This window comes from Alexandromys fortis, unplaced genomic scaffold (genome assembly GCF_014885135.2).
Source record: "Alexandromys fortis isolate MF-2015 unplaced genomic scaffold, M_Fortis_MF-2015_v1.1 scaffold_19, whole genome shotgun sequence".
In the NCBI taxonomy this organism is placed as follows: domain Eukaryota; kingdom Metazoa; phylum Chordata; class Mammalia; order Rodentia; family Cricetidae; genus Alexandromys; species Alexandromys fortis.
In genome coordinates, this window is record NW_026067890.1 from 6,345,044 (window position 1) to 6,370,456 (window position 25,413).

General features: G+C 47.0%; 2 protein-coding genes across 3 annotated transcripts in view; one reads left to right on the forward strand and one right to left on the reverse strand.

The window, feature by feature from the left end:
- Cnn3 (calponin 3) overlaps window positions 1–4,779 on the forward strand; it is a 29,966-nt gene extending 25,187 nt beyond the window's left edge. The window contains exons 6-7 of the mRNA XM_050134379.1: window positions 1,280–1,426; window positions 3,910–4,779. Coding sequence (XP_049990336.1) covers window positions 1,280–1,426; window positions 3,910–4,254 — 492 coding nt within the window. The 3' untranslated portion in view covers window positions 4,255–4,779. The remainder of the gene's footprint in view (window positions 1–1,279; window positions 1,427–3,909) is intronic.
- Slc44a3 (solute carrier family 44 member 3) overlaps window positions 4,515–25,413 on the reverse strand; it is a 66,793-nt gene continuing 45,894 nt past the window's right edge. For both annotated transcript variants that reach the window (XM_050134256.1, XM_050134177.1), the window contains exons 13-15: window positions 12,063–12,200; window positions 8,145–8,381; window positions 4,515–7,005 (exon numbers count right to left, since the gene is read on the reverse strand). In XM_050134256.1, coding sequence (XP_049990213.1) covers window positions 6,907–7,005; window positions 8,145–8,381; window positions 12,063–12,200 — 474 coding nt within the window. In that variant the 3' untranslated portion in view covers window positions 4,515–6,906. The remainder of the gene's footprint in view (window positions 7,006–8,144; window positions 8,382–12,062; window positions 12,201–25,413) is intronic.

A 25,413-nucleotide genomic window follows, 5' to 3' on the forward strand; every position in this document is an offset into this window, starting at 1 on the left:
GTAGATATACTCAGATGAACACATATGCAAATAAACCCCAAGGGGTATTCACAGATGTCTGTTGCAAACCCCAGTTGCATCTATACAGATGTTAAGATTGCAGTAATTCCCCCCTCCTTTTTTTTTTTTTTTTTATTATATGCGTGTGTAAATCTTTGCCCATGCAGGGGTTTTGCTTTTTGTAATAGACATTTTCTTTTGTAAGTGTTCTCTGAGCATGGTGGTGTGCACCCATGAACCCAGTACTTGGGAAGTGGACCATCGGGTTTAAGGTTATTGTTGCCTACCTAGTGGGTGCACTGCTAGCCTGGGTTTCTGAGAGACTCTCGGAAAAGCAAAGCCCCACCCACAGTCATAGGAACTGGTTTTCTCCTCTTGTGACACTGATGGTACCGAGAAGTCCTGGGTCTTGTAGTTCTCAGCTGGGCAGAGAAGTTAATTATTCCTCTGAAGCTGCCTCAGTGCACACTCCTCTGGCTGTCTCTTTCTGGTTCTGGCCAATATACAAGAATTGTGGGAAGAAAAATGTATCTCTTTCCTCTCTGAAAATGTTGAGGATGGCTAAGTACGGGCCTTTGCTTTGCTGTTTTAACTCTAAGCACCACAGGTTTTGCTTGCAGCAAAGATTACTACGGACTTTAGCCCAGCACGACATTATAAAGTCACTGAAACATTACAAGCTGTTTTTGTAAGTGCCTCCTCTCCTTCCTTGTGACTTGATTATGTGACTCTGGAGTGTGAACTTCGTAGATGGCCGCAGAAAGGTCAGGTGCACCTGGACCTGGAGTCAGAGGCTTGTCCTCTTTGTCCTCTGGTCTACACTTGCTGCTGAGTTCCCTGACTCAAGTGGGCACACTTTGAACTGGTCCCTGTGCTGCAGAGTATAGAAAAGAGGGGCGGGGATTTCTCCACGGTTCTGCCAGCACGGTAGCTTCTTATTTAACAGTACGCACGCCTCTTTCTGCAAGTCTGTATGCAGCTGATTGTTCAGTGGGGTTCTGTGTATTGAAGAGCGTCTTGAGTTTTTCTTTTAGAGGTAGCCTTCCCATTTTGCTTTCAGAAGGACAGAGGGAAGCCCATACCTCGTTGCCTAGGGCCACCTTAGCTCGGGAACTGGTAAGTCCCCTGCTTCCCCTGCCCCAGTTTTTTGGTGCTGGGTTCGAGAGCTTTGTACAGGGCAGATGAGGACTCTAGTGCCGAGCTACACCCGCGCTCTACAGTTGTATTGTGTATACGTTACTGACTTTTGATAACCAATGCCGATCTTTTCACTTGAAAGATGGGAACCAACAAATGTGCCAGCCAGGCGGGTATGACAGCCTACGGGACCAGGCGGCATCTTTATGACCCCAAGATGCAGACCGACAAACCCTTTGACCAGACCACGATTAGTCTGCAGATGGGCACCAACAAAGGAGCCAGCCAGGTGAGCAAAGGGCACGGAGGCCACGCTAAGCGAGCACTGACCCCGTGTGTAGCTCGAGTCGCCGATGGTATTTTTCCTATAGTAGTTTTAGTCTTCAGGAAAGTAGGCTTTGCTGGGAGAGCAGAAGAATCAAAGGGCCCTTTCTCCAGGCAGCAGAGTGGAGCGTGACTAATGGTTTTGGTTGGCAGCAAGAACAGTTGGCCTTTCTGCCTCAGCAGTAGAAAAAAGTGATGTTTATGTGTGTTCCTGCTCCTAGATCCAAGTAAAAGATGGTCGGTCCTCCCTTACCCCGGTTTGGTTTTGCTTTTCAAGGGGGCCCCGTGTTTAAATGGGTCTGTAAGATTATCTGGCATTTCTGCTAAGAGCTGTTTAGTCAGCATATTCTCACGGAACAGTGAGTGAATGAGGAAAAAAAAAAAAAAACGAAGGAAGCACAGGGCTGCTGCTAGGGCTGGTGGAGGAGAGAGTTTACTGTAGACACGCAGGAGAGCACAGCCAGAGGCAGGACATCTGGGAGCGTGCAGAGTGGGCATGACCAGACTGAGCTGGGCCATGTGTGGAGAGGCGAACCAGGTTCAGCAGCCAGGAGGCCAAAGGTGCAAAAGGGGCGGGGAACCAAAATGTCTGGATTATATAGGGAAGAGCCTCTGGGGGCCAAGTGTGCCAGCCATACCCTGTAGCAAGTAGGGACTGAGGGATGCTGGGAGAACCTGGAGGCCAGCTCTTCTTTGGTGTGTTAAAATGGCACCTCAGCCCTTTGTTCCTGGTTTGAAACTTAACATTGAGTTAGGGGAGAGATGAATTTGTAGGAAAGGCTACTTAAGCAGTTCTGTAACTGTTAGTGTTCCGACTCTTTCTATGGCTACAATAAAAGAGTCTGACCAAAAGTAACTCGGGGAGGAGAGGCTTTGTTTGCCTTACTTTCCAAGTCACAGTCTACCCTCCAGGCAAGCGAATGCAGGACCCTGGAGGCAGGAGCTGAAACAGACCCCATCAAGGAATGTCACCTCCTGGCTTCCCTGCCACCTTCCTTAGACAGCCAGGCCTCCCTGCCCAGGGGGCCCTCCCGCATTCATTAGCAATCAGGAAAATACCCCTTAGATACTGACACAGGCCAATCTGATAGAGGCGATTTCTTCATTAATGGATGAGGGTGTGGGCAAGATGGCCCAGGGCGAAGGCATCTGTCTGGTGACCTTAGTTTGCTCCCTGGAGCCTCCATGAAGATGGAAGGAGAGAACTGACTACAGAGCTGGCCTCTGGCCTTCTTGTGTGCACCCTGGCCCCATGTCTTCCTAGCGCTCCCCTGACCCCCCCAACCCCTGGTCCATCTCATTCATACAATCAGGAACTTGTCAACAGGGAGTCATCTGCCCTGCTTGTCACATTTTCTGTTACCCAATAGAAAGTGTCTCTCTCTCTCTCTCTCTCTCTCTCTCTCTCTCTCTCTCACATACACACACACACACACACACACACACCAAAACCAAGGAGGTACTTACCCAATAAGCATTTGAGAGCGGCAGGATTTTATATCTAAAAATAATGGGAGTGAGTTTTGGTAACCTCCTTATGTTTACGGTGAAATCTGCTGTTTTCTCTTTCTGGAGCCTGCCCTGTCACGAACAGTCGTTCCTCGCAGCTGCCACTCACGTTGGCCTTTTCACCCACTCTGTATCTGAGAGTGTGCTCGACATGAGTGAGAAACTGAGCTGGGGGTAAAGGAGCTGAAGCGGGTGGCTCCTCGTGGCAGCCTCTTCAGATGACTCAGTCCCTTAGATTGGTTCAGTATGCTTCTAGTTGAATGCTTATTTAATGTATGCTTATTTAATAAGATTGGCCCGAGTGGCCGTCAGTAGACATTCACGTGTAGCGTTTAGGTCTGCCGCGGTGGAACTCTTTTAAATAATAAAAAGTATTAGTTACTTGGTTTGTGTGTGTGTGTGGCTATTTTGCCTGTGTGTGCGTGTATGTATGTTTGTATGTATACATGTATACCATGTACATGCCTGGTACCCTTGGAAGTCAGAAATATGCAATAGATGCCCTGAAATTAAGTTACAGATAGTTGTGAGCCACTATGTGGGTGCTGGGAACTGACCCTGGGTCCTCTGCATGCCAGACAAGTGCTCTTCTAGCCCTGGGCTTTGTTTTTATATTCTTTGTGTCTAATTCTTTACTTAGCAGTAGGTAGTATTGCTTCTGTATTACATATGGGGGGAGGGGGGACTCAAAGTAAGCTGTTGGAGGCCACGTGGAGATGCTACAGTGGGCAGAGATGTGAAAGCTGGCCTGACTCAGCTCAAGACTCGGTGGCTCCCGTCATAAAGATGAGTAGTTTAAGAATATTTTGGTAAGTCAGGTCCACATCAAACCGATTGAAAGTTGCTCACAGTCGCATGACTTTCACAGTGTAGACGGTATTAACAAGTATAGATCTTAGCTCCTGCCTCACCTTGTGTACTGTTATGTTCTCATACCAGGCTGGGATGTTAGCACCGGGTACCAGAAGAGACATCTACGACCAGAAGCTAACATTACAGCCAGTGGACAGCTCGACCATCTCGCTACAGATGGGTACCAACAAAGTGGCTTCCCAGAAAGGAATGAGCGTGTATGGGCTTGGGCGGCAAGTGTACGACCCCAAGTACTGTGCCGCCCCTACAGAACCCGTCATTCACAACGGAAGCCAGGGCACAGGAACAAATGGGTCAGAAATCAGTGATAGTGATTACCAGGCGGAGTACCCTGATGAGTATCATGGCGAGTACCCCGATGACTACCCCCGAGAATACCAGTATGGCGATGACCAGGGCATTGACTATTAGAATCACACACACGGGAGCGCAGTATTTAGTCCATTGTTTTTATCCAGTGAGACCCAGGCTAGCCTTGAGTAATTCTTCTCTCGTCTTCCTAAAACACTATTATTCTTATTGTACCTTAAGAAAAAAATGCCTTACATACATTCCTTTTTCCTTTCTCTGCCTCCTCCCCAAATAGTTGCCTTCTAGTGCTGTAACCGTTAAATCCTACAGCATAACCGATAACGCGCGTGTGAAGTGAAAAGGGATGCCGTGGAAGGGCAGCCAGTTCTTATATTGACAAGCTATGCATTTTTTTTTTTTACAATCTTACACTTAAACTGGTATTTTTCAAACAATAGGAACCTATTTTTCTTTTCTACAGTTTAGTGTGTATCCGGCTTATACATGGAAGACTAAAATGTTGATTTGCTAAATGTGGTCTTTGCCAACTAAATCCTAAGATGCAGCGTGTAGAACCTGACACACGGATGTTTTTTTCTGCAGTCCTGCTTGCTGAGTTTTAAATAAAGTCATGATCAGTGTGCATTTGTGATTATACGTGTACTCATTCTCTTCTCTAAGCTGACAAGGTCTTTTCCGAGTGGCGCTTCTCGAGGCGCGTATACAAAGATGGCCGCGGACATGTAGGCTTGGGTGTGTGCCTGCAGACTTCATTTGTGCCAATGTATCACTGTAGAGTCGCTGTTTCCTCCGACTGTATTTATTGCTGCATTTCTCAGCATAAACCTATCCCATTGTATTTTTTATAAATAAATATTTTTTTTGAACATTCATATGAACCGTAGGCTGGTTATTTTCTCTGCTTCTGTGTAGGCAGAGTCAGGTCAGAAATCAGAGGCCTCATTCCTTGGACACTGAGAAGGTATTTCAACATTATTTAACTCATACAACGTGGCACTCGTGGAGACGGAGTCTAAACTGGGTGTGGTGACTTAACCCCCCCCAGTATTCCCAGCACTAGAGAGGCTGAAGCAGGAGGATTTCTGCGAGTTTGAGGTCAGCTTGAGACACAGTGTCTCTTTAAGGCTACAAAAGCAAAACAATAACCAAAAGAAAAAAATTCCCAGTGCATTAAGTGACAGCCAAGAATGATCTGGTTCTTGTGTTATGACTTGGCTGCCCTGGTTCATCTTAAATTCAAATTGGAATACTCTTAAAAGCATTTCTGTCTGCAAGGGAGAGTTACTATGTGGGCATTGAGGGTATGATATGAACGATGCCGAGCTGGTGTGGGGGGTGCCGAGGAAAATCTAAGCCTTCCTTCTCGCCTAAGGGAAGGCTAAACAACAGCAGGGTGTGGGAAACTACAATGCCTCACCGAGGGAAGTTGGTCGCTCTCTCACGCCTTCCAACCTTGTCTGATAGGGCTGGCGGTTGGGCTTTGGGTGGTTTTTGTCAAGACAGATAAAGAGATGCTTGAACCCACAGAAATGACATCATCACTCAGTGGTGACTCACTCGTGCTTCTGGGAGTGCCCTGGAAATCACTGTTGAGACCTCAGGGCTGAAAGGTACCATTTAAGAAGAAATTTGCATTTAAAGTGCAAAACAGCCTGATCTGTCAGACTGTTTCCTGTCAAATGTAGAGGTGGCTAGGGCAGGGCAGGGAAGGGGACCATGTATTACATTACAGGTGCTGGCCTGCTAAGTTAAGTCAGGTCGGGCTTCCTCTTAGGATGGGAGTTCCACACAGCATCTCGACTGATGAGGTGCCTGTCCGTCCTCATGTTCAAAGTCTTGGTTAGGGCTTTAAGAAGGAAAAGCTCTTCTATACGCCATCTACATTTTTGGCTGTTGGTCAGGTGTGTGTTTAAAAAAATAATAATTAAAAAAGCTCCCAGGCAAGTCTCATGTTGGGCAGAGGTTGAGCATCGCTTTCTCTTAACGTTTGCTGATTTGTGAAAGAGCTGCCTGCTTGCGACCAGCTGAGTTGCATCTTGCTTAACTGCCTGACCTGGGCGTGCCTGCTTAAGTAGAGTTCACGCCTGCCTTATGTCAGTAAGTATAAGAGCTGATAGTGTGTGCCCGGGGTTGGAAGAATGAGAACATCCTGCCCCGTGTAAGAATTGTATTCCAGAGACTTCTAACAAAATCCTTCGTTAAAAAAAAAAAAAAAGATAAGCTGATTGTGACCTCACAAATTCAGATAAGTTTTACGTAGTGTGTGATTTACTTACATTTTAAATGTATTTGTGTGTGTGTCAGCATGTGCCATAGCACTTGTGTGGAGGTCTTGAGGCAACTTGTGGAGATTGGTTCTCTCCTTTCACCATGCGGGTCTGGAGGGATCAGTTCCAAGCTTTAAGCTTGGCGGCGGTTGTCTCTATCCAGAGAGCCAATCTTATTTTTTATTTTTATTTATTTATGTTGAGATAAGGTCTCTACATAGCATTCAGGTTGGCTTTAAATGCCTGTGTAGCACAGGCTGACCTTACCCTGATGGTCTTGGTACTTCAGCTGCCTAATTGCTGGGGATGGATTATAGATGCATGTCACGGTGCCCAGGCACTTTTAAAGAGATGTAGTATAAACATAGTTTTACTATGCTTTTTCTTGCTCTGGTTCATGTGAAAACAGCTGTAGGCTTTGTGTCGGCATCACCACGAGGTCAGAGCTCGCTCAGGTTCTTCAGGTACAAAAGTCTCTGGGTCCCTATCTCACAATGGGCCTCAGCTCTGTGCCTTCTTCATTTGGTAATGAGTCCTTGTGTTCTTGAGACCTTGCGTTGTTGTTGGTCCGTTTTACAAAACTCTGAAAAAACAAAAGAGTGACCAGCATCAGTGACGTGACAGCTCCTCAGGTAGCCGTTTACTCCTGGCCCTAGAGTTTTTAGGAAATTGATGGTCAAAGGTCTCCCAAGTAGCTGGGCGGTGCTCTCACAGGCCTTTAATCCCAGCACTCAGGAGGCAGAGGCAGGTGGATCTGTGAGGGCAAGGCCAGCATGCATAGTGAGGTAGATTTCAAAGTCGACTTTTAACTGGAAACATACAAGTCATGAAGAGTAGAGCAAGTTAAAGTTAGCTTTAATGCAGCCATCATAAAGACAGGTAAAAATTGTCTTGTTGCATGTCTGTGAATGGAGGGTGGTTCATATTAATATTCATGCATTCATAGGAGTGCTGAAATCCAGTGCCTGTTGAACGGACAGTGCTTTGAATGCTGTCTTAAGGCCAAAGGAGCTTAAATCTTATTTTACACGGCAACAAAATGAAAGAAAATTGCTAAAATATCATTTGACCCCCAGCAGCCAAATAGGAGACACAGCTGGGTCGTTGAAATGTGTTCTGTCTGAAGAGGATAAGACAAAAGATGAGCAGTTTATTGTGTTGCAGGAAAAAAAAAAAGCAGTTGGAAACCATTGCCTGTTAGTTCCAGATACAAGCAGCACGGGGCTTCTGGGAGGGTGTGCCCCGTTAGCAAGGGGCCCGAGGGCAGCGGATCTGTCAGTATTGGTATTAAAGGTGAGCAGTCTGTAGAACAACATGCTCTACCCAAAGTCCTTGGGTATGACTAGTGCTTGGAACTGCAAAATGCTTTCCATAAACACCAATTGTTCAAACTCCCAGACTATCCAAGGGGCAAGACCAAGCTGTTAGTGCCGAAGATAACCACTACCGTATCCACTAGAGTCCCACGGAAGAGCCCACATATCCTATGGCATTCTCACTTCTTGGAGAGGGCAGAGGCTTCTTCATAAGGAAGTAGTTCAGCCTCAGAAAGCTGAGTTCCTGTCCCCATCTGGAACTTTGGGCCTGATGGAGGTAGCAACTCATGGAGCCCTCTGGACCAGAGTTGAGACTGGGTGTGTCACCCTCCTCCCCCTGTCAGTCTTCCATGCTTTGGGGAGGAGGCGAGGATGGAGATGACAACGGGATGAAGCGTTTGCTTACCAAGAACTCGGGGTACATGAAGTACGGCTTCTCTGATGATCCGTCATTGGTTTCCAGGTCCACAGCGAAGCACAGGAAAAGTATATCGATCACAGTTTCAAACACAGACAAGAAACTGTGAGCCACTAGGTAGGCGAAAAAGGCCACTAGCAGCAGAGGGATGGCCCACACCTGGAGTGCGCGGTTGTAGTTAAACGCCATCAGCCCGCCAAAAACAGTGAAGCACACCACCAGCACCTGTGGGGGGCAGGGAGGGGGCCCGTTGGAAACTTTCGTGAACAGGGTCAGTGGCTATTGGTCCCCCACCCCCCCACACACACTACAAGTAACACTATTGTGTATGTGTGTGTGTCCCAAAGAGAATTGGGCAGGGTGAAAGAGAAGGAACGGAAAACGGATGGAAGAAACAGAAGCCCGGCGGGTGGGAAGACAGACACGAACTCTCTTTTTCTCTGTGTTTGCCTTTGCCTTCATGTAAGTAATGCAGAAAACTGTCAGTCTGCTTTCTTCCCCAGAGTGTGGTAAAGTCCTCAGGATGTGCTTGGGGAGGATATGTGATAATGTAGGTGTGTGCGTGTGGGAGGGGGTATGTGATGATGTAGGTGTGGGGGGAGGGGGTATGTGATGATGTAGGTGTGGGGGGAGGGGGTATGTGATGATGTAGGTGTAGGGGGAGGGGGTATGTGATGATGTAGGTGTAGGGGGAGGGGGTATGTAATGATGCACGTCTGTGGAGGCAGAGGTCCATGTCGGATGCCTTCCTCCACTGCCCTCCATCTTATTTCTTGAGTCAGAGTCTCATTGAACCTGGAGCTCATGCTTTCGGCTTCCAGAGATTCTCCCTTCTTTACCCACCCCACCTCCCAGCACTAGGGTTAGACATGTAATGTCACCCCATCTTTTATGGTGGTCCTCATGCTTATACACCACGAACTGAACCAGCTTACTCTTGGCCCCTTGAAAGCCTTTTTCTTTCTTTCCTTCCTTTCTTTCTTTCTTTCTTTCTTTCTTTCTTTCTTTCTTTCTTTCTTTCTTTCTTTCTTTCCTTTCTTTGAGATGGGATTTCTCTGTTAGCCATGGCTGTCCTTGAACTCATTTTATAGACCAGGCTGGCCTTGAATACAGAGATCCACCTGCCTCTGCTTCCCCAGTCCTGGGATTGAAGGTGTGTGCCTACATGCCCACTTCTTTTTTCTTTAAACTCCATTTTTTGTTTGTTTTTTGAAACAGGGTTTTTCTGTGTAGCCCTGGCTCTCCTGGAACTCGCTCTGTAGACCAGGCTGGCCTCAGACTCAGAGATCTGCCTGCCTCTGCCTCCTGAGTTCTGGGATAAAAGGCATGCACCTCCTGGCTTTAACCCCATTTTTCTATTACAAGCAATTGAGTAGGTGAATTATTAATTTCCTAAGCGATTGGTTTCGCCCTCCAGGCACTAAATTGGACAGACTTTCCAGTGCTAGTGTGCAGGATAATTGGATTCTCCCAGGCTTTTGTGACATGTAATTATGATTTCCAGGAACACACTCACAGGCCATGGTATACCCAGTTTCTTAAAATATGTGAGAGTCCACCAGGAAGCCCCATTACCCCTAGATGCCTGCAAAGATGAATATGCAGTTCAGAATGCAATTTTTTTCAGAAGCCTAAAGTCACGAATTATCCCATATCTTTTGAAAGCTCAATAGGCATGGTACACTTCTTACAGAAAATCTTAAGAAAATGAATTTATATTTTATAATCAAAGTAAAAAAAAAAACTAATGCATTAAGAATCATGGAACTGCACCCCCCAAAAAATTTTGGAATTAGAAAATGTATCACCTGCAATCCGACTAAGGAGACAGTATTGCCAAATTGCATGCAGCTATACCTTATTTGTCTGTTTGGAAAGAAATAATTATATTGTGCTTCTGTTACTCTTGTCACACGAAACATCTCTGGGGCCCAGGCGAGCCTTAAATGTATGTGTGATTAGCACACACCTGTGAGAGCCAAGCATGTCTTAACATGCTGGAAGCTAACTATGACAGTCATGCACCAAATATTACACCAGAAGCACAGAAGAATAGAGTCTTAAATGGGGCATGGTCCCCGTGTTCGGCATCACCCAGGTCACAGCTGGCGACTAAGGTCTTGTCGCTTGTGGGTGTTGCCACAAACTGGTATTCCTACGAGACAGGGAGGAATAGTCTAAAGACGAGTGTTTGTTTAGCGTTGAATACAGAAGACATGGTGAGAAATATCGGGGTCAAGAATCAACAGCATCTAAGAGGAAGCAGGAGAGCCAGAGAGATGGCTCAGCAGTTTAGAGTGCTTGCTTCTTTTGCAGAGGACATAGGTTCTGATTCCAGTCCCCAATTAGGCTGCTCACAGCTGCCTATAACTCCAGTTCCAAGGGCTCTGATACCTCTGTTCTCAGTTGTATGCACATAAACACAGATACATACATATGGTGGATGGATGGTTGGATGGATGGAAATGAATGGATAGACAGACAGATATGGTGGATGGATAGATAGATAGATAGATAGATAGATAGATAGATAGATAGACAGACACACAGACAGAGATAGATAGATTTGATGCATGAATGGATGGATGGATAAGTGGATGGATAGATAGATGATGGATAGACAGACAGATAGGTCCTTAAGTGGAAGTGGGATCAAACAAACTAAGTTATGCAGAATTACGCCTAGAAGATGAAAATTACAAGAAAAGAGTTTAGTGTGTGACAAGGCAGAGAGAACTTGCGACATGACCGATCGGGCTGGTGGATCAGGGCTGGCATATCTCATTCATCGGCATTTCAGTTACCAACCCCACAACCTGAGAGACGCTCAGGTTAACATTTGTTCTGATTGCTGCACTGGACTATGCTCCAAGCACCTCACACATTTGACACCAGTGTTCTGTCCCTGACCTACATCATGCCCAGCCCATTTTTAACTTTTTCTCTTGGAGATAAAAATTAGGTCTCACTAGTTGCCCAGGATAGCCTTGAGCTCACTCTATAGCCCAGGCTAGCCTTGTCTGTGATTGCTTCCTGGCTCAGCTTCCCGAGTAGCTGGAGGGTTACGGACCTATATCACAAGACTCTGAGATTCAGAGTTTCCAAGTTATGGGCTCTGTCCTTTACACCACACGACACTGGAGCTTTAAAGAGCCTCTTTACTGCACAAGACATTTTGTTTGGTTGTTTGTTGTTCAAGAAAGGGTTTCTCTGTGTAGCTCTGGCTGTCTTGGAACTTGCTTTGTATACCAGGCTGGCCTCGAAGTCACTGAGATCTACCTGCCTCTGCCTCCCAAGTGCTGCTGGGATTAAAGGATTCCACCACCATGTCCAGCTGCACAGGACATTTTAAAAGGATAGTCAAGTGACATCAGAATCCAACTGGCTCCACTTCGATTGCTTGGATTCCTTTCTTTAGACAAGAACCTCACTCTGTAGACCAGGCTGGCCTCAAACTCACAGAGATCCGCCTGCCTCTGCCTCCCGAGCGCTGGGGCTAAAGGTATGAGCCACCACCACGTGTGGCTTTCAGATTCCATTTTCTAGACTTCCTGCCCTTAAATAATGTACAAATTAATCAAATCAATGCTACTTTCTATGCTTTAGGACTAAAAAAACCAATGCACAAAATATACCCATTTCTGACATTTTCATTTTAGACAAACAGAACCAGGGATCAAAATGATGGAGTTGGTCAGAGGCAATAAAAGGCAGACTAAGATTCAAATAGTAACTGTGGACCCTGGAGACTGCAGAACAGGCAGCCTCACAGGATTGGGGAACGAAGGAGGTAACGAGGCACGGCAGCAGCTCCAGAGCCAGAAGCACGAGTCCCCTCACAAGCCATCCCCCACATTGTCTAATTCGTTGATTGTCAGGCTCTGTTATTTAATCAAGACATCTCACCTTTCCCAGGAAGATGACAAAGTTTCCAAAGCAGTTAACAGACGTGAGATGACTTGAGTTCTTGGACATGATTTTGTGCGCGTCTTTCGCTGATGTGCAGAAATCCGTCCCGTTAATGACAGCTGCAGTGTATGCGTTCTAGAACGACAGACGGCGGTTACGAGGATGGCGATTCCTGCCATTTCAAGACAGCAGAACGACAATACAGAGTCTGCGGCTGTAAGTTTAGTGTCTCTACCGCAAACGTGGAAACAGTGAGTAAACATAAGTTGTTTTTTAATACACAGCCCAGTTGGAGGGCAGGAAATAGAGTTTGGGTACCAGAAAGAGAGCAGACCCTAGGGACCAGTGAGCTGAACCCAAGGATACAGCTTCTCTGGTATTAGTGAGGGCTTCAGGGACCAGGATCCCTTAGGCCTGAGAGATAGCGTTGGTTCTTGCTGGAGAGTGGGTTTCCTGTACAAATTAGGAGTCATAGTTCAAAATCAACCAGCCACTCAGGAAAGGGCCTGGAAGATAACCTCCTATGTGTTCAAGATGGCTGAAATATCTGGAGTATGAGCCAGAGCAGAGCAAAAGCCTTCCCCCAGGGCATGGTGGAGCCCCACAATTACTCTGACAGAGTGGACTCCCAGGAACAAGACAGACCCAGGAATCTGTGCAACCAGCAGTACTTTACCCTGGGGATGGGGGAGTGGCAATCAGGAAAGAGGTTTGCTGAAGGACCCCAGAGGAAATGGAACTCGGTCAGAGGGAATAGCAGGATGGTGTGAAGAAGGAAGAGGTGGAGTAGAAAAACAATAAAAATCAAGCACATTCTGGAAATTATGTATTTGATTTATGCCTTTATGTAAGCACTTTATATTACTTGGCACCTAAAAATTCAATTTTTAGGAACCCTCAGTTCTATGGGGATGTGTGTGTGTGTGTGTGTGTATGTATGTATGTATAGCCAAGAAGTGAGATGGACCTACTGGCTATTTAAAATATTTTGCTGTTATAAATATAGGGTGAGAGTCTTAATTTCCTAATTTTAGATAATTTCAAAATACACACGGGTGTGTATGCATGTGCGCATGTGCATGTGTGTGTGCTCAAGTGTGTGTATGTTTATTTGCATGTGTGTGTGAGCATGTATGTGTATGTATGTGTGTTTGCGTGTGTGTATGTGCATGTGTGTGTGTATGTGTGTGTGTGATGGCAGATTTGTTTTATTTTGCTTGAGACAGGGACTTCCAAAATACAGACGGGCCTCAAATTTACTAGATCAATCAAAGATGGCCTGGACCTCTGACCCTCTTGCATCTTTTCAAATGCTGAGGCTTAGGGAATCACACTCAGTTTGTGTGGTGTTGGGAACGGACTTCAGGCCTTCTTGTGTGCTGGGCCAGCACTCTGCCAGCTGAACTCTATCCCCAGCCCAGACTCTTTCTTTCATAGACTTGAAACCAAGACTGAGGGCAGTTTCCAAAAGCCCTCTGATGAGTCAGTAAGACAAAGAACACTTTCTTTACATTCCAACTATCTGGTTTTTACATTCACCAGTTTTCATTATGCCAAAACTCAATTTAAAAGCATGGTGGTTTGGGGAAGCACAAGCCCTGTGGTCCAAACCGTCTCTAGGCTCAAATCCCAGCTCTCCCAGTGAGGACAGGAGATACTGGGCATGGGCCAGTGACCAGCCTCTCTGAGCTCCTTTTTCTTATCATTAAAGGGGACCAGAGCACCTACTGGTAGGAAGACTAAAGACACAGTCCTGTAGAGCCCAGCATCTGGCAACGACAAGTGGGAGGACTCTCCTGTAGCTGGAGGTCTCCAAAGATGACATCATTTACCACCGGGAGCATGGACCAGCTCCTCGAGCCTCTGTGAGGCATAGGAAGGGCCTGTGTTGTCTTCATCCTCAGGTTTCACATCACAAAGATCCAGGAGTGGCCAGTCGTATGTCTCAGGCCATGTCCCAGTGCTCAGTGTGACTACCATGTGTCTCTCCATCTTTGCTTCCTCTCAGGTGCTAGCCCAGTGCGTTCCCTTTCTTAACTGATTCCTAGTGGATCTCCCGAGTCATATGGGAAAGGGTAGTTTTGTTTTGTTTTGTTTTGTTTTTGAGAAAGGGAGGGTTGTTCCCCCCCCCCACAGAAACCCACTCCCTCACAGTCAACTTAGTGCTATCCATCACTCATAAGCAACAAAAATAGACTTTATTCCTCAGCTAAGATGATTAAAGGTTAAACAATACATTTTCATGCATGGGTCAACTCCACAAATTTCGAGGGGGGCTCATAAAACCACTTATCTTTAGCATCTCATGGCCCACTGAAAGAGAACATTAAAACCACATTGACAGGGAAATTACATATGCCTTCCTGAAGAGACTACAGCACCGGCATTTTACCACGAGAGTGAACCCTGAGTGCCACATCGAGACCTAGATTAATGACTGGGTGAGAGCAGAAGGGGAGCGTCGCCCCAGACACGGGGCACGGACCGAGCATTCTGCTGCCTCAGCATTAGCACTATGTGGAGCAGAAGCTGCTTCCTTGGCAGGCATCAGGAGGACGGGCTGCACCAGGCTGTCCACAGGGTGTGCGTGCATCTGAGCTGACAGCTTCAGGGTCATGTACTAAGACAGCCACAGTACAGTGGACAGTGTGGCAAGAATGGCTTTTGATGGGGAATAAGAAGTAAGGATAATCATGTTGATCATGAATGATTAAGGGAGGACCCCCTCCTTGCCCCCTTTCGGCAAGGGAAAGAGGATAATGGTTAAATCGCTTTGAGTTGATGACCACGTGCAATTCACAGGACAAGCTGCTTTGATTCCTTTTTGTGAAATTGGGTCTCACGGGCCTGTTCTCAAACTTTGTAACTAGGATGGTTTTGAACTTGTGATTTCCTTTCTCTAGCTCCCGAGTGCTGGGATTGCAGCGTTTGCTGTCTGGGCAAGCACTCTGCCAACTGAGCTCCATCTCTAGTCCAGGTCAAACGATTTGAGGGTTAACCTTCTATGACCTTAGACCTTAGAAAGAAAAGGGGGAGCAGGTGAAGTGAGAAGATCCGAGAGAGAGTTCCTTCAAGGTTTTCTAAGTCACGTAGGAAATAACTAAGGCTCGGGGAGGAATAAGCCACACAGTATGGCTGGAAGCCAGCATATCACAATTTTGCAAGACGTTCTCACACAAGCCATAAAGCGCACAGGGCGCCGCGGCACTCAGGGGCACTGTGGTCTGACCACACATCCACCAAGCACACTGGCTCAGTGACAGTGACAAACCAGAGTCTGGCCCAAAGTCAAGAAACTCTCCCCTGGGCACAAATGCCCAGGACTAGGAACTCTAATTCTTCCCAGACACTCTGACTACTGAACATCCTGAGCCCAGCAGATCTTTGCATGCTATGTCCCCCAACAGCTGGGCACAAACCTGAAGGGAGTTTCTCATCTCTTATCTGTGGCCTTTAAATGTTTTCTTCTCTAAGTATGTGTGCAACTTCTATGTGAAAGTAAATACTGTCGCAAATATTCACCCAGTACACAAAGGGTACCACATCCTAGGCTCTCTTTCTGAACATACTGGCTCAGTTAATCCTCCTAGCCCCAAGACAGCAAGGTAGCAGAGAGTACCCAAGCACAGCAAGGCTAGACGGCATGCCAAGTCACACACATGAGACTGATATTACATCACTCCTGTGTGGAGAGGACCTCTGGCTCGCCAGACTCATTTGTAGGAAAACATTTACTTCGAGGTGTGCATTGTTCATTGCCGTAGAAACAGCCATGTGGCGTTCTCATGAGAGCTCCCACTAGGACACGGCGGAATAGTCATTTTGTAGAAGGAAGCTGGGTTCTAAAAATGGTTGCCTCCCAAAGCCTGCAGAGGGATCTCCGCAAGGTCCTGCCTCCTCTCAGGAACCTCATTCTGGGCTCTGTAAAAGGATGTCTGCTGGCTTTAAAGTTTTGTATTAAAGACTATCATACTTGTTTGGAGAGAGATTCAGTGGGTACGAGTGCTTGCTCTGCCAGCATGAGGACCTCAGTTCAAGTTCCCAGAGCCCACACTTAAAGCGGAGGGAAGGGGCTGGAAAGATGGCTCCGTGGTTAATACTTGCTGCTCTTACGGAGGACCTGGGTTCAGCTCTTGGCAGACACATGGCAGCTCCCAACCCTCTGTAACTCCAGTTTCAGGGATCCGATGCTCTCTTCTGGCCTCTGCAGGCACCAGACATGCAGGCAAACATTCATGCACATAAACAAAATAGATAAATCTTTTAAGAAGGAGAAGCTGAGGTGGTCACCCACTAGAGTGTGGGAGAGAGGCAAAGACAGGGAGCTCATGGGGCTTGCTGACCCCCCAGACAGCCCCAGATTGAGTAAGAGACCCTGTCCTGCGGGAACACAGCTAAAACAGGCCACCTGATGTCCTTCCCAGGCTTCCATGAGTTTATATGTACGCTTGCACCCACACACACAAGCACATGCATACACATACAGGCACATATATGTTTCCTGAGTGCTTCACAGTGGACCAGCAACTCCAATCACGTGACTTGGCCATAACTCAGTAAAATGATCACTGTAGGCACGGTTATCCCCATTTAGTAGAAAATTCTAATCATTGTGCTTTTAGGTAACACAAAGGCTAGATCGCCTCTTTATTTTGAAAGTTCTCCAAGAATATTAACACATAGAAAGGGTCCCCTCCCCCTCCTAAAATCAAAACCGAAGCTTTTGCAGCCTGGCCCTCAGTCCCCCGAGAGCACCCATCTGTCCTCCCCCCAGAGTGAAACGGCTCCTTCTTTTAATGTGGCGGAGCTCTGAACTTGAGTTGCTGTTGACTCTTCAAAAAGTAAATAGAATTTTACTCCATAGAGAAGGGAAGGGGTTTGCCTCGCGGCCCTGCCATGAATAGCTGACTTGATTTCTGGAATGGCTTTTCTAACTGAGTTCTGATTTTATTCACTCGACATAAAGCAAGAATGCCTAAAAGCAAACCCGAGTGGCTAATACATTACCACTTCCCTCAGACCTCAGGGAAGCCCGGGGTAGCTGAGTCCACAGACCTTCAGAAGGCCTTCTGAGGCCCCTAGGAAAACCTGCAGGCACTAGCCCAAGCCAGTTTCAGCTCTGATTTTATCACAAACACATGGGGAGGAAGTCAAGGCAGCCGGCAAACACACTCCAGCCTTCCAGGGCCTGGCATTCACTGGCCCCTTCACTGTTACCAGGCTGCAAACCATTACCAAAGAGACTGCAGTGGGGGAGCCTGCCAACCCTGTCCCCTTCAGGGGTCCTGCCAGGAGGGAGGCACTTAGGGGTGGGGTGGGGAATGGTGACCGGGAGTTACTGCTGCCAAGAAAGCCAGAAGCAGGGCAACACAGTCTCCTTTGCTCTTCTGAACTGTGTTCCTTTTAGGCATAAGTTTTAGGATGGTCTTATTCTGTCCAAGCTCATCATTAAAAAAATAAAGCAATACAGAGGCAAGAAGAAAGGAAACCATGGCTTGGTCTCAAGTAGCCCCTAGAAGAACCCTTCCTTCTCCTCCCAACAGTCCTTGGTAATTGTGCACAGTTGAAAGGACAGACAGACAGACCAGCCCAAGGGCACTAGAGCTGCATTCTGTCTACAAGGTTTTCAATGAAAGCACAGCCGGGCGGTGGTGGCGCACGCCTTTAATCCCAGCACTCGGGAGGCAGAGGCAGGTGGATCTCTGTGAGTTCGAGACCAGCCTGGTCTACAGAGCTAGTTCCAGGACAGGCTCCAAAGCCACAGAGAAACCCTGTCTCGAAAAACCAAAAAGAAAAGAAAAAAAAAAAGATAAATTTAGAAAAAAAAAAAAAGAAAGTACAATGATTGAGGGGATGACATGGAACACATTCTTCTGGCCTCACCTGCTGTGCACACATGTGTGCACACACCTTCAACACACATGAATTAAACCAGCAAGAAAATGTTGCTTTAAAAAATATTTGTAGATTAATTAATTTTAGGAGTTCAGAAGAAGTCATTAGATCCCCTGGAACTGGAATCACAGATGGTTGTGAGTCGGCATGTGGGTGCTGGTGTTCGAACCTGGGTCCTCTGGGAGAGCAGCCAGTGCTCTTAAATACTTAACCATCTGTCCAGTCCCATGAAAACTGTCATGAGGGTTAAAAGACTTCTTTTCCTTGGCATTGTGTTTTAATCTCAGGGAATTCTGACTGTGGGTTCCTTTTCTCTTTGGCCTCTTGATTTCATGATTTTCACTATTACCCTGACTTTGCGAAGGTCACTTAGGACCTCTCTGATAAGACCTCCACTTCTGACCTGAACCAGCATGGCACCAGGCCTGCCACCTCAAACACCTGTTTTGTACCCCCAATCCCTACTCTTGGAGTCCTTCAGAACCCCATAGTTCCTCTGTTGAGATGCCTTTTTGGAGCCCTATTTTGTATGCAGGGACATTTGTTGAATACATAATGAAGATGTTTTTCGGCAAAGGTTGTCTTCCAAATACTGTTCCTTCATACTAAACCTGAATTTGACTGATTGGTATGTTTGTTTCTTTACAAGAATGTTAGCCTTATGACACCCAGGGCTGGTGGAATGGCTCATTGGGCAAAAGTACTTCCCACCAGACTTGACAACCTGAGTTTGATTCCTGGGACCCACATATGGAAGGAGAGAACCGGCTTTCACAGGTGAGTCCTCTGACCTCTAAATTTGTGCACCTCCCCAGTAAAGAAAAATAAGTAAACATGTAAATAAATAAATATGCTAAAATAAATGTAAAGGCACCTTCAGATGTCCCCCAGGAAAACCCTTCACATTCTACTGAGGATAAAGCCTTCTCAATAGGCTGTGGCCAGGGAGAGGGGACCAACATGGAGTGCAATCCAGGAGCAGACGGCACGTACACTGTGAGAGAACACTCATCTTCCTTCATACCCAGGAAAAGCCCAAGCGGACAAGCACATCTCATTGAACTTGCCCCTTGACTGATGTAGGAATGCTCTGTGCCCTACAACGCAGCTGTACAGGTCCAGGAATCAGTGCCGTGTAAACTGTTACCTTCACCCCGCGTCCTCCCCCATATAGAATGATGGCAGCCCCCCATCTCTTTTGACCTGTACAGCGAAGGATGTGCATGACTGTGCACACAACTCTTTGAGATTCTGCTTTGAATTCCTTTGGATGGACCCCAGAAGGTGGAATGCTGTATAGTATGATAATTCTGTTATTAATGTTTTGGAGGAAACTTCATATTGTTTTCCATGATTTTATATTCCCACCAATAGTATACATGGGCTCCAACTTCACATCCTTGGCGACACTTATAATTGTCTGATATATTGAAAGTCACCTACCCGAAGGGCATGAGGTGACATCTCATGGCCTTGATTTACATTTCCCTAATGATTCGTGATGCTGAATATATTCTCATGCATTTATTGGTCATTTGTATAGATTATTTGGACATACATCTTTTCAAATCCTTTGCTCATTAAAAAAAAAGGGTAAGTTCTTTGGTCTGTTGTAGTTGAGCTGAAGTTCTTTATCCATTGGTGATATTAATCCTTTATCACATGTGACTTGTCGTCATTTTGTCCCTTTCCAAAGATGGGCCTTTTGCTCTGTGGGTCACTCTGCAAATTGTTGCCTAGGGCATGCAGTCAGTCCCCGGGTTTAAGGTAGACTTTTCTATTTATTTTATTATTGCCCTGTGTTTTTGTGTCACATATGAACGACTGGTGCCAAATCCAATGCCTTCCATGCACTTCCTGTGTCTTCTTCCAGGAAGAAAAAAATACTAAAGTTTTTTTTTTTTTTTTTTAATTCTAATCTCCTTTAATGTGGTCGGGTGTTTGGCCTATACGTAAGTACTCTACGTGTGTGCACTGTCCTAAAAGGTCAGAAAAGGATCCAGACCTGGAGTTACAGGGGGTTATGATCTGTGATGTCGGTGCTGGGAACAAATTCAGATGCCCGGGATGAGCAGCCAGTGCTTAACCACTGAGCCATCTCTCTAGCCCAGGGATTGTGTAGTTTTAGGTCTTTCGGGTTAAAGTTCATTCTGAGTTGGTTTTTGAATGCCACACAGTGAGAGTCTTCTGCTTCTAGATCGCCAGTTTTCTCAAGAACGTTTGTTGGAAAGACCGTCCTCTCCCTATGATGTAATTGGTGTCTCTAGCCATATATGAGACACTATTTTTAGCCTCTGTACTCTGTTGCCAAAGTCGACACATCTATCTAACATGTTTGTTTATGCCAGTCCTTGTAGCATCCTAATTATGATGCCTCTTTGTATGACAAATGTCTTTCTGAGCCTCCGAAGCCTGGCTACTGGTCTTTCCTTTCAGCACCCCCTCTCCGCTAGTACTCTGCTCGGAAAGCCGGTCTCCTGACATGCAGTCCCGGGTAAAGAGCAGCCCTTTTGAACTAGTACTCCCCTACCCCCCCTTTCAGATTCCCAGCTATTCTTTACAAATGAAAGAGCTATATGAATTCAGCACGGACCCAGGGCTGGTGTGAAGGCCTCAGGGTCGTCCGTTAGGCCGTAGGTATGTGTGGAAGGTCTGCTTTGGTCAAGCTCCCAGATACAGACTAGAGTTGGGCACTTAATAAGAGCAGCTGTCTCTTGTTCCCCGGGCCTCCCCAGCTTTCTTTGTCTTCCCTTTCATGGTGACTGGCGCGGCATGGCAAACACCTCCAGACAGCTTCCCCACTCACACCGGGATGCATCCTGGCGAAGCCATTTAGCGCAGCTGTCTCGTTCCTCAGATAATGCAATCTCACTAATGCTCTCCCTACCCCACCCCATGCCAACTGAAGCATCCCGTGAAAGGCAAAACAAGTGGGAAGATGAAACCGCAACTGCTGTCAGAGACTGGATCCAACTGCCGACGCTTTTAGACCCGTCCTAGCCCTGCCTACTTAAGGAAGCTAATGGAATTCAATTTATCAACACCGTTCCCTCACCTACTTCGCAGAGAACTTGTTTCCTAATGTCTAGAGAGATGAGTCTCTGAGCAGAGGGGCTGCCCACGGTCTCTACCAGGTGCACGCGTGCTTCCTGCCCTCTTTCCTGTGACTTCTTCCTTTCTCCCTGCAGGACTCGGGCTCTTCTCCTCCCAGGTGCTAAGTGCAGAGCAACAGCAAAAAGATAACATACCCATCTACCACTTTCACTGCTTCCCCGCCCCTTGCCCCAGCTTTTAACCTTTTGAGCCCTTCCCTGCAAGGGGGAAAAGCAAAGGCAGAGCTCCCCAATCTGATCTGAATGGCTTGCAGGTGTGTGCTCTGGTCTTTCTCCACCTGCAGAAGGGAATCTTACTGGGCGGAGGGGCGAGGGACCAGAAATTGGTGGGTTCTGACCAGAGGTTTAAGTTGTTTTTGTCTTAGCAGAGCGAGCAAATGTTCCATGACTACCTCTAGGGACTTCATTTGTCTAGGAAAGAGGAAGTTGCAGAGCTGTGTTCTTCTAGATGACCAGGACAGATGGTAACCTCCTGCTCACATATCTGGGCACCTAAGACCATATGTCGTGACTTTATAAAAGACTCCCGTTTCCTAGAGAGGGCTCAAAGAGCCATGAAGACAAGAAGATGGTTTCCCAAGAGCATCCTGTGCCAGCTGATGCCTGCGGACACCTGCAATCTTGCATAAGAGCCCAAGAGTAACAATTCACTTGTCTGCCCATCCAGTGGAATGGGAGCTCAGTGTAAGAACTTGGGTTATGAGACATGATACAGTGTTTCTCACACATCTGAGTTTTGATCTTCGATTCACAACCATGTGACAATCGTTCAAATATGAAGCTCAGGTGGTGAGAGCCTTGTGGGATTCCAGTGTGGATTAGTGACTGCCAAATCAAGACTATTTTATTTCTAATTACCCTGACTCACACCTCCTCTCATTTGCTTTTCTTGTGAGAGCATTCTCTAGTCTCCGACCAAGCATTTCCTTCTCAACGTCTAGGACAGAGACAACCGGGGAAGGCCAGCTGAGAAACGCACCCACAACTCCTGCCTTGCTTAGGAGGCAGGGAAGGGAGGAGAGGAGTCTCAAGGAGCCCCTGACAGTGGCTTTTTTTCCAGAAGACCCAAAGAGAGATAGTACGAAGAAGCCTGCTCCCTACCCTAAGGAAGATTAGATTTGTGGTCGGAGCTGCTTAACTGTTTAATTCCATTCCCCATGCTAAACCAGTTTGGGAAGCGTCAGCAATAATCTATAGTCTTTACATTTCTTCAGCGCTGGAGGTAGTGTTGGCCTGTCAGACATCCTCCTTGCATGCTGAGCATCCTCCTTCCTCCCCGGGGACCTTTGAACACAGCGGACGACGGTCTATCTTCAGATGCGGACAATCAGGGTACCTGCCTCAGACACAAAGCTGCTGAGGGGAAGAAATGTAACAGAGGATCTGCTGCTTCTTTGGCTGCCAAATCCTCCACAGTCAAACACTGTCACAGAATGTCCTTATTTATGAGGAAACTGGTTTTTGCTCATTTCAATGGTAGTTTCCATAGATCAAAGCTAAAAAACCAAGTGGTCCCGTCTGCTATTTCTGGCATATCTCAGACATGTTTTGACGGGAAGGTAAGAGCATCAGTTGGTGGTCTTGTGTTTTAAGTGATGCTCAGCATCATACAAGGTGTCTCATAATTAAGAAATGATGCCCTTTTGGGTAGGGTGAATTTTTAGACCCCTGTTTCTGGAAAGTCTTAGTTACCCTTGCTAGACAATGTCACCGATGTTCCTGATGAAAAAAAATGGGAATGATAGCCAGGCATAGTTAATTCTAGCACTTAGGAGGCAGAGGCAGGTGGATTGCTGTGAGTTTAAGGCCACTCTGGTCTACGTAGCAAGTTCCAGGAGAGCCAGAGCTACTTAGTGAGACCCTGTCTTGGAAATCAGAAAATGAGAGTGACAAGAAGCTGATGCAGTGACAAAGGCTTGATGCAGAAGGGACAGGGCCAGACGATCTGCCGCCTAGCACTGGTGGGCTGAGTCGCCTGATTTCTCCATCTCCAGCCACAATCACAGATCTGTTTCCTGATCTCGGGTTTAGATGTAAGCGCTGGACCCTGGAGTTGGGGGGTCCATCAGGCTGCTTTGGAATGTGAGAAGCGAAAGTGGTACTCTGAACAGCTCTGCTTCCTCACTGAGTGATGGATACAGTGGCGGCGGCTGGGATTGAGGAAGAGAAGACCATTGTAGGAGAAACGGGTACTGATTCCCCCCAATAGAGAAGATTCGATGAATAACCCCATGCACTCTGCAGTCTTCAGAGCGCTACAGGATACAACCAGGCACTCCCACGCCCAGCGATGGGTTGCTGAGGGAATGTTAATGTCTTCTGTTTTATCTCTATATGCCAGCCATAGAACTAAGAGCTTTGCAAAAGAGCTTTAGTTATCTGTCAAAACCTTGGGAAACAGATACTTTAACCATCAACTTTTCCAGCACACAGACTTCCAGTATTTGGTGAATTGAGAAGTGAAAGTTACTAAATCCTCCCCTCCCCTATTGAACAACAAAACCAGGAGAATTTGGGTGACTCCCAACTCCAGGATTGAAACTTAGATTTTTCACTAGTCCTCTGCGGGCCTTCCTTCCACAGGCTAGGTCCTCAGAGCCCCAGCCCACTAGACGTCAGAAGATACCTTCCCTCCATTATAGCAAATAATATTTATAGACCACGTAAGGAGAGGCAGAAGGCACACTTAAATATTGGTGTGTTAGCTTCCTTAATCCTCCCTTGTGTCCGTGAGGTAGTCACTGAGACTTTTGCATTGTATTTGAGGAAACAGAGGCTAATGGGGTGAAGGGAACCACTCCAGGTCCCACAGTTCTCAGGTCCAGCTCTATCTTCCTCCAACCGAATTCTCCTTATTCTAGCCCAGTCCTGGGAAAATGGAAATACGGCGCAAGTCCTGAGAGAGGTAAGGAATGAGGAAGAGAGAACACTGGGGGACAGGGGCAACTGGTTTTCAGAAGAAGGGAAGAAGGGAGATAGGAAGGCTTGGAGGAGGAAGCTAAGAGTATGGTCCCATTATTACCAGGAAATCCAGGTCCTCCAAGGACCCAAACATCCCTTCACCTTCTGCCCTCAGAGCAGAGGTCTATCTTCCATGTCGCCCCTGTGAAGGGTGCAAGCTGCATATAGTTCTTCTTTGACTACACTTTGACTACAAGAGAATACACTTGCCTGTCCTCAGCCTCTTAGTGGAAGGCAGGCGAAGACACAAGAATAGAGATGAGGGCTGAAAGAACTCTGCTCACCATGGAGCCTTGGATGAGGTAGCAAGTCCTCTGGCCTACAGGTTTTGCTGTAATAAAGGGAAGGTTTCTCCTGATGTTCTGAGGACCTCTCCTGCGAAAGAAGTGCTCCAGGCCAGGTGATAACCCAAGTATGGAGTCAAGGTTACCCAGACTCTCCTGGTTTTGTTGTTTAACGACCAAGAATGTCTTTTGGGAGAACAGAGCTCATTTCTCTGTGGGGAACAGGCAAACTTCAGGACTAGTGTGTGTGGAACGGGGAGCAGAGCACAGGCTTGCTCAACCCCCTCCTGACTCTTGGGGAGGGATTCCTGCTGTCACAGAACAGCACTCTCTCAACCCCAGCTCCCCCCCTGGGTAAGGCCTGCAGGAGGGTGGCTAGGTCCCTTTGACTTAGGGTGAGCTATTGACAAGCTGTTCATGAGATGCGTTTTCCAGCCAGCTGATTTGGTGCTCAAGGTGATATTTTCAGGCTTGACTCTTGTGTCTCTCAACTGTTTTGAACCTTGATAAGGAAGAAAAGAGGCCTATTGTGTCTTCTGAACCCCAAGAGGCAACTCTCACTTCCCTTCTGTCTTAACGTCTTAGAGTCTAAGTGTTATCGTCCGTTTGAAAGCAAATAATAACGGTGCACCTCCCAAGGGCGGAGGGTGAGGCCGACTCTAGTTAATGCAGGTGAAGCAAGAGAGTCCAGCACAGCATCTGTAGTCACCCAACACACAGCAGGCATCCTTCTTTCTGGGGATAGCACACTGGGGAGGAAGTCAAAGCCATTTGTGCCACAGTCACCTCCCAGCAGAGGTGCCTGCTTGCCCCAGTACCCCGTATCACTCCCCTCCCTTCCTGTTAGTGACGCAATCCTTCATTTAATAACCCCCAATTATTTTACCCTTAAAATAGAATCTCAAATCGGGAAGGACCTCAGAGTCTTGTGGAAGATAGCAGCTGCTCCTGAGGGTGTACCAAGGTCCACTTAGAGAAGAGCACCCCAGGGCCTCGCCCTCTTAAGCTCTGACACTTGCAGCCTGCTCAGAGCAGGTGTGAGCCCTTCTTACCCAGCAGCAGCTCATGAGCTGCACACCAGGAAGCACAGGGATT